The 13,425-nt window shown below is 42.1% G+C and overlaps 1 protein-coding gene across 5 annotated transcripts in view; it reads left to right on the top strand.

The window, feature by feature from the left end:
- Nucleotides 1-377: 377 nt before the first annotated feature.
- Nucleotides 378-13,425, top strand: part of KEL (Kell metallo-endopeptidase (Kell blood group)) — a 32,667-nt gene continuing 19,619 nt past the window's right edge. Inside the window, exons 1-5 of one of the 5 annotated variants that reach the window (XM_034786619.1) lie at nt 378-647; nt 7,014-7,203; nt 8,842-9,045; nt 9,911-10,035; nt 11,132-11,278. In XM_034786619.1, coding sequence (XP_034642510.1) covers nt 621-647; nt 7,014-7,203; nt 8,842-9,045; nt 9,911-10,035; nt 11,132-11,278 — 693 coding nt within the window. In that variant the 5' untranslated portion in view covers nt 378-620. The remainder of the gene's footprint in view (nt 648-7,013; nt 7,204-8,841; nt 9,046-9,910; nt 10,036-11,131; nt 11,279-13,425) is intronic. The other 4 variants (XM_034786642.1, XM_034786629.1, XM_034786633.1 and 1 more) reach the window with 4 other exon arrangements.

Below are 13,425 nucleotides of genomic sequence, written 5' to 3'. Positions count from 1 at the left end.
GAAGCACACCTGGATTTTTGCACCTTCTGGGGGAAGAGGAGCACCAGACTCTGTAACTCTCATTATCTTGGAGGTTAACAGAGGCCTCAGGGCCCAGAACAGCAGGTTCAAACAGGCAGTTTGAATATCAGAGCAGGCATGTGGAGTGCAGGGAACAGCAGGGCAGCTGGGGTAGGAAGGAAGAAGTGGTGAGTTGGCCGGGGAAAGAATTACATATTTGTGACCAATATGGGTTCCTGGCATGGTGGGGAGGGGGCAGGTGCACAGGGTAACTCAGACAGATAGATAAACTGTGGTAGAACCTTGCTCTCCCAAAGGGAAGTAGAAAGCAAAAATGCACTGTCAGGGGAGGAAGGGGTGTCAGAAGGAGAAGGTGGGCGGGGAGCTGCAGAAATGTATCCATATCTCTCTCTCTCTCTCTGCCTCCTGTTTTCTTTAAGGGTGTTTTTCAAAGCCCTTTTTCCCATCTCCTCCTCCTCCTCCGAGCACTCAGCCAAGGTGGGAAGGAGAGACTATCTGTGATGTGAACTGTGTTCTTTACCAGCCCTCGGGGAGGAGTAGGGCATAAACAACCTAGCAGCAGCAGCAGTAACCACACAGGGAACAGGAGAGTCTCCACAATGAACAGCATAAGGACTCCTCAGCAGGTAGGGAAAGAATTCTAGTTCCCTACTCATATCATTTAACTCAGTTGTGCTCCCTCTCTTTTCCTTCCTTTCTATGTCTCTCTTTCACTCTTACCCTGCTCTGTGCCCTCAGGGGGTTGAACAGCTGGACTCAATTGCACTTGAGAGTTGGGGTACAAAAGAACTTGCACAGGGCCCAACACTAGGGGTTCAGGTTCCAGCACGGGGATCTACGAAGTTTGAGTTTCAACTTTGTTTAGACTTGCCTAATGTACACATAGATAACTCCTGGCTTCCCCTCCCTGCTGCCGGTGAGACAAGATATCAGAGTTTTCTGACTCTATATGTATCTGTATCCCCTGCTTTGCCCACATTTGTCTCTAAGAGTCTTTCTTTCCATATCTCTGTGTCAGATGAGTAATTGCTGGGGGAGGCTCATTTTGCGCTATTCCAGTTGGTAACTGCTGTTAGAACCACCAGCTACAGTTCAGGGTCATCCCAGTGGGCAGTTTTGTCTTGGAATTGCTGTCCACAGTTAAAGGTTTTAGAAAACCGGTTCCCACTGGTGGCCATATTTAGGTTATGCTGAGACCTAAGTGAACAATTTGCAACAAATAGTGTATCTGATGCGGTTTTTTTTTATAGTATCCACAAATTGTTCACACACAAATTTCAGAATTCCAGATGCCCTCTTTATTCAGAATTATTTGCAATTTTTTTCAACTTTTTTTTTTTTAGTGTGGAGATCATTCTTCAATTGGAAATATTTGCAAATTGAAAATCACGTTGTATTGGCTAATTATATGTCATGTGGTTTTGTTTCTCTTTCCTGACTAGATGTCTTATGTAATTAATCAACATAACTGCAAATTTATAATCAATTGTACATTTGCCAAGTAGTGCTAATTTGGTTAACTATATAAGATCCAAATGGAACAGAAACAATACCATATGAGTTATGTAACTAATCAACATGATTTTCAAAATATCTATTATGTTATAATTAAAGCTGTTGAATACAGCAAAAGGTAGTGTTCATAAGCCTTTGTTTGTATTCTGAATTGCTGTTCCATTTGTTCATGTTCATACCCATTTTTATTTTCTGTTCAGGCAAATGGGCATGTATATTTGGGGAATGGCTGTTTTACATACAAATACTCATATTCTCATGAGAACAAGAGTAGGTGTCATTCATTATTTTAAATTTTTATTGGCTGTTTTTATGCTTCACACTTTTCAGTCTTCCAGGCCAGGGTTCAGCAAACCATCTCTATTCAGCAAAGCACTTTAGTATGTACTTCACTTTCAATGTGTGCTTCAATCCCATTGGTTTTCTAGGGAGTCGGGCAGAGCCCCAAGGGACAAGAACCACTGCTTGGGGGGGTGAATGTGAGGCAGGCTTGTTCTCCAACCCACCCACTTCACCCACCTTCCATCTGCCTTGTGACAGTATTAGGATTGTAGTGCTGAGGCGGAGGGTGCTGCTGCTTGTGGGCAGTGCTCCCTCATCAGGGCAAGGAGGAGGAGGCATTGTGCACCCATTGAATTGGGAGACTACATCCACCCCTGCATGTGATTACCATGGCAAGTCACACTTCAGGCCCACTGAATAGCAAATGATCAAAGTGAACATTTTGTGAACAACCCAATGGCTGAAAATAATTCATTCAAGTTATTTAGAGAATACTTACAAATAATAGCCCTGATTCTCCGCTGCCTTGCATCTTTTGTTTCATCATTTACACCCGTACTAACTGAGTGCAAATTAGATGTAAAATGCTACCATTCTGCTTTGGTAGTGTTTTACACCTGCTTTGTGCTCATTTTGCACAAGTGTAAATGTTAATGACAATGGAGAACCAGGCCCAGGGAATGCATAGGCAGAAATCTGTCACAAACAGAAAAAGGGCTACATTATTTGGAGAATTTATTTGCAACAAATAATGCTACTAGCTCTAACTGTAACAGTCTCAGTTCATGTCCTCTTAGTTTATAAGTCACATGGTTCACATCCCTGAGTGGATGACTTATGTAATTAACCTACACACTGTAAATTCCAAATTGTGTATTTTACTCTCAAATAATCAGTTAGAAATTAGCTTCCAGTGCTATTCAAGCATTTGGGCTGAAATGGCAAATTTGACAAGAATTGATGTTATAGTAAAACTTGAGTGCCTGAATATTCGTGGAAAGCAAATAGGATTGTGAACATGGTTGAGTCGAAGTACACTTTCCACTTCATACTAATATTCATAGAGAATTGTCTCCTTGCTTTGTTCACCTCTAGATATATATTTGCTTAAGATGCCAATTCTCTCTCTCTTTCTCTCTCTCCCCTCCCTCCAACCACCAAGAGTTTCTCCCACATTCAGCACTTCAGAATCTGAGCACCTTGCAAAATTATCATCACCACAAGGCAAAAGCCTCTTCCTTAGACACTCTGGGTTGTTTTTTTCAGCAATTTCCTCTCCTCCTCTATCGTCCCCTTTATTGCAGATGTGGGGAAAGCTCAGCTGAAGAAGCAAGTTTTATATTTTGCTCTAAGAGCTGTGAGCTCTGAGCTTATTTTTCATGGGAAGTGAATTCTATCTCTTGAGCCAACTGCTGAAAAAGCTCTGCTTTCTTCTCTCCCAGGGTTAATTCTCCAGACTAACATTTTCATAGTTCCTGATTAGACATCTATGGAGACGGACAAAGATGTTTTCTAGCACTGCACTGGTTGAAATTATGGTCAAAGATTCAGCAAAAAAATTAAAAAGAAAATGAACAGTTTTGTTAAAAAATTTTCACATTGTTTTCAATTTTTGAAAAAAAAAGGGAAAAGAAAATTAATTTTGAAAAAAATTGTTTACAATTTCTGGATCCCCTCCCACTTATATCAATTTTTACTCCTGCCCAGTTTTTTAAAAAGGCAACGGGGTATAAAAATGGGGAGGGGGGGGGAATTTTCTCTCACTATATACACTTATTTTCATACATTTCTTGTAGTGAATAATTTAAATAAGAGATAGTGGGTTTTTCCCCCTTATTTCTCTAACTTCTTTACCTTTCCCATCCCCCTTTTTCAGGGGAAGAAAGTTGGGAAGTAAGTAAAATAGAGAGAAACTGGGAAATTTCTAACTATTTTGAAATAAAAAATTCAAACATTTTAAGAGTTTTGGATATTTTAACATTTTTGTTTAGAAATTTTTCTAAACAAACAAGTCATCAGCAATGATATATTTATTTATATATTTATTCACAAAAAAATATTTTAATTAAACCCTATTTTGGGGGGCCACATATCTGCCCAGGTGGTTACTTGACTTGGCTTGATTCTGTGTCTAACCTTAAAGACTGAAACAGAAAATTTGAATTTGGCCATTTATTCTGTGAGGAGCTCATGAAATAAGCAGAGCTTTGGGGAGATCTGCTTTTGTTGACACTGGAGCCTGCCTTAGCCCTGCTGCGCCGCCAACCGGACTTTTAACGGCCCGGTCAGCAGTGCTGACTGGAGCTGCCAGGGTCCCTTTTCGACTGGGCGTTCTAGTTGAAAACCGGATGCCTGGCAATCCTATCTGTATTAGCATATGTAACCTATAAATGACAGGGTTCATACCCCATTCACCCATGTCCATCCCCTACCCTGGAATATCCAGTCCCCACAACATGGAGAAGCACTAGAAATGCTGACCCACTCCTCGGTCTCCTGTAAACCATTCAGACTCCACACTCCTTCATGAATTGAAGCTAGTGATGGCTTGGAGGTAAAAGGCTCTCTATCCTCTTCCTCAATCTCCTCCAACCATACTGCCAGTTTATTCACTCACTCTTCTCTTATCTGAGGCCAGGTGGGGAGGGGCAACCTGCACATGATAGGCTCCATATCCCATTCCTCAGTCTTGTGTAAACCATCCAACTGTCTTGCTCCCCACAACTTCAGGCCAGATTGGAACAAGATGTAAAAGCCTCCATATCCCATTGCCAAATCCCTTTGAGTATCCAGACCTACCTGAGCTGAGACCAGACTGAAGCCAGACTATTTGAAAAATTCTGTAGATCAGTGGCACCCCTTCCTCCCAACAGTCCCCCAGAGCCACGGTCAAGGATAGTTAGTTTGTGTTGGGCCATGTGTATCTAGCCATGAGAGGCAGAGGAGGCATTCCCCCATTCTGTATCTTCTTCCCACAGCACTAAGGGAGGAGATCAGTGTCCTTCCGAGCAGACCCAAGACATTGTTATTCAAAAGTTGAATGTCATTCCTTCAAATCCAACATCAAAAACAGATAAGCTAAATCCAAAGGCTATTATTTAGGAAATATGAAGTGTTTTAGGAACATTTGTTCTTGTCATGTCCCTTATTGCACAGACCCTAACATCTCAGCTTCCTTGCATTGTTCAGAATTGTACATTTGGAGGGAGCACTCTAAATGTCTGTTTTTGTTTGTTTGCTTGCTTGCTTCTTTGTTTTAATCACTATTATTTAACAGAGGCATTATTTAACAAGGAAAATATTAATACACTGTGTGTGTAGAGTCTACTTTGAATCATAGCTTCCACAGGAAATGAAAAGTCACATCTTGCTGCTTCCTGTCTTCTTATACCACAACTTTCAGCATTTGAGGAGGAGATATAGGTACCCTTCAAAGAGCACAAGACCAGGGTAATCCAGGATTTTGAACACCTTGTAATCAGGCTGCAAACCTGAAAAACAGGGAAACATATTGCAGGGGCAAAGAGGGGGCACAAGGGATGGTTTTGGAGGGAGTTAAGGAGTTGCACACAGAAGAAAAGGGTACCCACTCCTCTCTGTTCTTAAGCCATGCAGATTCTCCCTCCCGTTCCACCCCTTCCCTGAGACTGTCTTCACTTTCAGAGTAAAACCCAGTGTGTGTTACCATCACAGTGGGATCAAAGGGTGGAAGAAAACCATTTTTCTCCCTTTGTTGTATTCTGTCTGGTCACTTTCTATGTTTTTTACCCTACATGTGCAGGCCCAACTTCTGTCTATTTGATTTCCTTTCTCCTATTCCAAATCCTGCCTTAATTAGTTGGGGGCAGATTTTCAAAGGCACAGTTATGCACCCATTGAAAGCCAGTGGGAACTGGGCACCTAATATAAAATATAATATAATATAATTAATATAATATAAGGAGATATACCTATCTCATAGAACTGGAAAGGACCCCGAAAGGTCATTGAGTCCAACCCCCTGTCTTCATTAGCAGGACCGTACTGGAATGTCTGTCTTTGAAAATCCCACATTAACGATTGTGCTGCCTTTCGAGGATATAAAATACTAGGTGTGCTAAGCATTATGGCCCAGATCCATAAAAATATTGAGGCAGGTTCCTAAATTCCATTGAAATCAATGGAAGTTAGAAGCCTCAATACCTTTGTGGATCTGGGGCTATAACACTGCTTTTTGTTCTTCTCCATCTATTCTATTCAGCTCTGTATAGGATCTTATATCACGCTCATCACTGTAGTGTGTGAGCAGCTTCCAGCAGATGTATAAGCACCTTCCAGTAGTGCATTAAGCAGCGTGACTAACGTCTGTCATGTCTGGTTAGTTCTCTCATACTCTCCCATGGGGAGAAGAGTGTTGCACGAGAGTGTTCAGTTTGGTAGAATTTTTTGTTTAGTTTTGTATTGTCGTTGTTGTTGCTTAAATATACTTATTGCTCTGTGTTTATGGTAAAGAAGGCAGGCTGAATAAGTGCACCTTGCACTTGAAGCAGAAGGTGGTGAGGTTTGGGATGGTCCTTAGTTTCTGGAGGAGTCCATTCCACACTCTCAAATCAGCTCCTGAGAAAGCTTTGTCTCCTGCACCGATGCATCCTTCTTTTTCTATACCATCTCCACATTCCTCCTTCCCTGCCTGGGTTTTCTGTTCTTATCTTTTCTCTGCTTTTATTATTATTATTGTTTATTATTAATCATGTTTATGGCAGTAGTGCCCAAGGCCAACCAAAATTGGGCCCCCATTGTGCTGTACAAACACAGAGCAGCAGATGGTCCCTGCCAAAAAGAGCTTACAGTCTGAACAGACCGGAGAGACACAGGGTGGGGGCAAGGGGGTAACACACAAGCAGAATGAACAATGGGATGGCAGCATATTAGTGCCATGATTTTTGGGGAGGAGTTGGGAGCTCAGCTAAATGGAAAGAAAGGGAAGGATCGCTGCAGCTGGTGAGGAAGAGGTGCAGAAACTGCTGTTGAGGGTTCTGCAAGGCATAGATAGAAGCAGCTGGGGAACTGGTACAATTACTAATGTCTCTGGTTACCAGCCCTCCTGTATCAATACTGGTAGACGGGTGGAGCTGGGAGGGCATGTGACCTGGCGTAACTTTAAAAGGAATGTTTCTCTCTTCATCGCCTCTCTTTTCCTAACTCCCCCTTTTCAGCCCTGTGAGGAGGATCCAAGAGAGGCTGCAAAGAAAGGAAGATGTCTTCGGGGGAAGAGCCTGCTCCTGTGTGCTCTCACGCTCAGTACTGTCCTTGGGTTTGCATTGCTTCTTGCCTACACCATCCTACACCAGGGCCTGGGTACAAGACATGACAGTCTTTCTCCCTTCCCTCGCACCCGACCCACCAGTGAGACCCCTTCCTCTCTCTCCTCTCCCTTCATTGCCTTTTGGGCTGAGCATCTATATGAGGCCCAAGCCCTGGAAGATTCCTAAGTCTTAGGAAAACATAAATGTCTGAAGTAAATAAATTCTAATAAAGAGATATTGCCCTACCCCTCTCGAAGCCTTCCCTGCTATGTGGAGACCGCCTCACTCCCAAGCTTCCTGCCAATCTAGTGTGGCCTGGCCCAGCTTCCATGAAGAGCAGCACTGCACTTTCTAAAAGCTATTGTATTACAGTACTCTCATCCCCTCCCTCTAACTCACAGCTTCTGTATCCCTGAGCAGTATTGGTCTGTCTGTAGGTGACCCAGCAGAAATGTGGATAAGTCTAGAATTTGGGGCTGGGGCTTGGAATTGCCCCTCCTTTCCATCCCTGAATTCATAGGCCCGTCCTAGTTTTCACGGGTCCAACCAATGGAATCCTTGTATTAATAAGACAATTAGAGAGTTCCTGTCAGTGGCAGAGCTGGAAATAGAGCCCAGGAATCCAGATCCACAAGCAGTCCACTTTTCTAACCACTAGACAGATCTCTGCTATAAAGATCTATAAATATGAAGAGGCCAAGTCATACACATCCTCTTCCCCAGTTTACTTATTTTCCCCTTAGCAGGCATTTCCCTTTAACTCCTCTCCTGTCCTTTCCCCATTTGTGCGGGTTGGGGAGCCCCTCACTATAAACCCCTAGAAGTTAGAGACAGAAAGGCTATATTAGTTCAGATCTCCACCTTTTCCCACATACATCATAACAAACAGTGAAGTTCTGAGCCCTACTTGTATATTATACATCACTTTACTTAGGCCAGTTTTCTGTCTCAGACAATGGCCCTTCCACCCTTCACCTTGAGACACCTTGAGACATTAAGCCGCAGCCTATGGCCTTGTCTAGACACAAACTTCCAAGGGTTTAACTAAAGATGTATTATTATTTTGACTGAAGAGTGGCTTATTTCAGCAAAAAACAGACTTAACTGGAAACCAATACAAACCACTCTCAAAACAAAATAAGAGTGTCTACCCAGGAGTTTACACAGGCTTAATTAAATCAGTTTTTAAATCAACATAAGTTGGACTGGTGCAACTTTCCTTTGTAGAAAAGGTCTGACAGATGTCACTTTTGAAAAATGCTTCCTGAAATATCATTGTTCAGGTTTAGCTCTTTTCCCCTAGCTATGCCCTTCTCTTCCTTTCTGGTGTTTACACCCTTCCTAACCTTGTAGTGGTTATCATATTCCCTTGGGGTCATTACTTGGCCAAACACACAGTGAATGTGGTAAGAAGATGAAAATAGGAGGAGAAGTTTGTTGATAATCAGCTTTGTGGCCGTTTGGGTTGTGCCAAGATGGGACCTTCTCCCTGGGGTGACCATTCATCCTTTATTTTAATGGCTTCCCTTAATTGGTACTTATTGACATCCATCCATAAAGTCAAACATAGGATACACTTTATCCTCTGTTCAGCAATAATTTTTCAAAGAATCCAACACTGTGCCAAAAGCATAGAATTTTTACCACAAATAAAACTTCAAAATAACCTCTCCCCTATATTTTCATACAGTTTCCTTCACCCTGCTAATGATGGCTCCTGTCTTTGCTTCTTGCTCAGAACCTTGTGACACCGAGGAGTGTCTCACGCTCCTGGCCAGACTCCTGGAGGTGAGAAATGCCACCATAGACCCCTGTGAGGATTTTTATGGCTACGCCTGTGGCAACTGGGAAGCCAACCACTTGCGCACGGGGACTATGGAGTCATCAAATGTGTTTGATGTCCTGCTGGAAGAAAACCAGCTGATCCTGAAGAGGCTCTTAGGTAGGGAGGGGAGATGGATGGTGTATGTACTGCCAGCATGCTCTTCAGTCAGAGCTCTGATTACTAATATACAACAGTGCAGCCACTCCCAACAGGGACCAAACCCAACCCCTGTCACCTCTCTGTCACTGCAACCACAACCATGAATCCCAGCATGCACCAGTATGGGACCACACCAATGGGAATAACACCATCCCCCTGTCACTACAACCCCCAACATGCATCACTACAAACTTCCCCAAAAAATGACCAAACCATTTCAGTCACCATAGCCAGAGTAACAACCACATGGTCTCTCACTTCAGCCCCTTAAGTCCAAATCATTTTCCTGCCATCTCACACCATCACCACTGTGGAAATAGCCACATCAATCAGGCAGCAATATAATCAACCATGCACTGACACACAACCACCCCCATGTTATCTCCCTGTCACTGCCACCAGAGCTATAACCATCCTAGATGAGAAAATAAAGCTCTCTTGGGATTCTCCAGTGCTGACTTGTGACTGTATCCCTCTGTCTCCTAGAGTCTGGATGTGATCATGTCTCTCGTTACTCTCTGGGCCCCTAGAAATTATAGCAGAAACCTCCTTGCTCACTGCTAAAGCTACTATTTTGGTTTAGGTGATTGTGGGTTGTACCTTTTAGTGTGGAAGATCCAGATTTGATCTGCACTGGTGACCATGGCGTTTATCTATCGCAGCTTCAGTATGCTACATTTCATCAAGGATTGTCAAACAAGCTGTAGTTCCTGCTTCAGGATGCACATTACCTCTTACCAACCCCACCTCCTCACCTGATGCTGTTTCTTGGTCTTCTTTAATTTTTGGCCCGTTAATGTTTTGTGTGCTTTCCTTTTCTCAGAGGTTCCACAGCTCAGGGTTGGAAGTTCAGCCAAGGAAAAAGCCATCCAGTTCTACCACTCCTGCATGGATACCCAACAGATAGAAGCAGAAGGGGCTCAGCCCTTGAAGGAGCTTATAAATCAGGTGATCATTGTTCACACAATACTATTTCTGAGCATATGTATACCCTTACACTTCAGAAAACAGTTCTACCAGGAAAAGGATAGAAAACAATAGGGAGAAAAATAATAATCTGCTTCATTATTTGCTCCTTCATTATTGCACTTGCCAGCACCAGGTCATTGGTGACTAAGGTGTCAGTGATGGCAAGTTGATGGCTTCTGCCCATGGAACGAGCATAATTTGTAAATGAGGAGTCACAGCCTAATTTATAACTGACGAGACTCCATGGCACAAACAGCATTTCCCTAATAGATATGTTGGGCTCAACGCTCATATTTGGCTGCCTGATTTCAGGCCCTGAATATGTATTTAGTATACCTTAATGTCCATTCAGGCACGTGCAGCCTTGCAGTTTTAGAATTCCTCCCATCCTGCAGGCAGGGATATTTTTCTTAACAGGAACTCATGTAATTCATAAGATCCAGTCTGCAAGATAGGAAACTCCCTCCAAAACAGATGGAATTTTTGGGCCCAAGGAATGCACCTAAATCCCCAAGTATGAAAAATGAGCCCTAACTGCCCTGCTTGAGGGTCACAGTGAAGTGTAGACACTTTCCTTTCATCCCCCTCTACCTTCTTATGTCACCTGTGGACCTCAAGTGACTTCCTCTCATCCTCTTGCCCTCCTCTGCCCTGTATAGCAATTTTATGTCATTCCATAAAGATAAAGTGACAGGGTCACTTTAGGGTCACACAGCGAGTGTGAAGATTTTCATGGGTTCTTCCCAGTCTTCTTAATTATTTGTACTGATCCTGAAGCTTGGTTGTCATATTCATGGGGGGAGAAAGCTCAGTGGTTTGAGCATTGACCTGCTAAAACCAGGGTTGTAAGCTCAATTCTTCAGGGGGCCATTTGGGGATTGGTTCTGCTTTGAGCAGTAGGTTGGACTAGATGACCTCCTGAGGTTCCTTCCAACCCTGACATTCTGTGATCATGTTCCATGGGGGTGGGTAGGTGGAGAGAAATTTGGAAATCAGTATCTGGCAGCTGTTCCCATTTCTCTTTCCACCAATGGTAATCAGTAAGTTCTCTCTGTTTGTCACTCTTTTTCCTCAGGTTGGTGGCTGGAACGTCACAGGCCCCGAGAAACAGACTGATTTTAACCAGACCCTGCAAACACTCATGGGCAAATACAACACTTTCCCCTTCTTCAGAGCATATGTGGGACCCAACTCTTCTGACCCCAGCACCAATATCATCCAGGTGAGAGGATCAGCAGGAGATGGCAGTCGGAAAGGACAAAGTCAGGGCAGTACCTGTGGGCCTTTAGGATCAAATAACTGCTTAAGCTACTGGGAGAGGCAGTGGAAATTGGACATATCTTATGAGTATTATAAACATATTATCTCCTTAAAAAGATCTCTGCAAATCTATGCAATTAAAATAAACAAGAAGAACTGTTTTGCCATGCAGTATGTAATTAACCCATGGAACTCCCTGCTGCAGGATGTCATTGATGTTACTAGATCAGGGAGACTAGAAGAGGATTAGGCACTTCCATGAACTGAACCAACACCAGCTACGTAAGGGCCAAATTGTTTTGGTCATCAATCCTCGTGAGCTGGGAGGCCTAGGAGTCCTCCATGCTCCAGTTTTATAATATTACATAATGAGGTATGTTGTGGATATTTTAAAGCCTTTGTCTGTCAGAGACTGGAGACCAGATGCTATTTTATATCAGTTCATTTTCTTACATTTTCCACTCATTTCTTAATTCTGTAATTACTTTTTTAAACAATAACATAATCTTTATCATTCATTTCTGGAAATTGAGCATATGGGGAGTGGGTTAGGGTGAGCACATGCAGATAAAGTTATTTTCCTTTCTCCCACCCTTTATCTGCCCTTGTCTAGTTAGATAGTAAGCTGTCTTGGAAGGGACTGGCTCTTGTTATGTGCATAGCACAATGGGGCCCTGGTCTCAAATGGGGTCTCTTGGCATCACTTAAATAAAAATTCATACGTTGTTGTTGTTATGTATTATATGTAATAATAATAATTAGGGCTGTCAAGCGATTAAAAAAAGGAATCATGATTAATCATACTATTAAAAAAATTAATTGCATGATTAATTGTGCTGTTAAACAATAATAGAATACTATTTATATAAATATTTTTGGATGTTTTCCACATTTTCAAATATATTGATTTAAATTACAACACAGAATACAAAGTATACAGTGCTCACTTTATATTTTTTTTATTATAAATTTTTGCACTGTAAAAAGAAAAGAAAGTATTTTTCAATTCACTTAATATAAGTACTGTAGTGCAATCTCTTTATCATAAAAGTTAAACTTACAAATGTAGTATTTGATGTACAAAAAATAACTGCATTCAAAAATAAAACAATGTAAAACTTTAGTGCCTACAAGTCCACTCAGTTCTACTTCTTGTTCAGCCAATCGCTCAGACAAACAAGTTTGTTTTCATTTGCAGGAGATAATGCTGCACACTTCTTGTTCACCGGAAAGTGAGAACAGACATTCAAAGGGCACTATTGTAGCCAGTGTTGCAAGATATTTATGTGCCAGATGTGCTAAAGATTCATATGTCCCTTCATGCTTCAACCACCATTCCAGGGGACATGCGTCCATACTGATAATGAGTTCTGCTCGATAACAATCCAATGCAGTGCAGACCAACAGATGTTCATTTTCATCATCTGAGTCAGATGCTACCAGCAGAAGGTTTATTTTCTTTTTTGGTGGTTTGGGTTCTATATTTTCTGCATCAGAGTGTTGCTCTTTTAAGACTTCTGAAAGCATGCTCCACACTTCATCCCTCTCAGATTTTTGGAAGGCACTTAAGATTCTTAAACCTTCGGTCGAGTGCTGTAGCTATTTTTAGAAATCTCACATTGGTACCTTCTTTGCATTGTGTCAAATCTGCAGTGAAAATGTTCTTAAAACAAACAACATGCTGGGTCATCATCTGAGACTGCTATAACATGAAATATATAGCAGAATGCTGGTAAAAACACAGAGCAGGGGACATACAATTCTCCCGCAAGGAGTTCAGTCACAAATTTAATTAACGCATTATTTTTTTTAATGAGTGCCATCAGCATGGAAGCATGTCCTCTGAAATGGTGGCCAAAGCATGAAGGGGCATACGAATGTTTAGCATATCTGTCATGTAAATACGATGGAATGCTGGCTTCAAAAGTGCCATGCGAATGTCTGTTCTCACTTTCAGGTGAGGTTGTAAATAAGAAGTGGGCAGTACTGTCTCCTGTAAATATAAACAAACTTGTTTGTCTTAGCTAGTGGCTGAAGAAGAAGTAGGACTGAGTAGACTTGTAGGCTCTAAAGTTTTACATTGTTTTGTTTTTGAGTGCAGTTATGTAA

Source organism: Trachemys scripta, chromosome 1 (assembly GCF_013100865.1).
Source record: "Trachemys scripta elegans isolate TJP31775 chromosome 1, CAS_Tse_1.0, whole genome shotgun sequence".
NCBI lineage: Eukaryota > Metazoa > Chordata > Testudines > Emydidae > Trachemys > Trachemys scripta.
The sequence above is the reverse complement of the archived record's forward strand: the minus strand, read 5'-3'. Positions and strand labels throughout refer to the sequence as shown.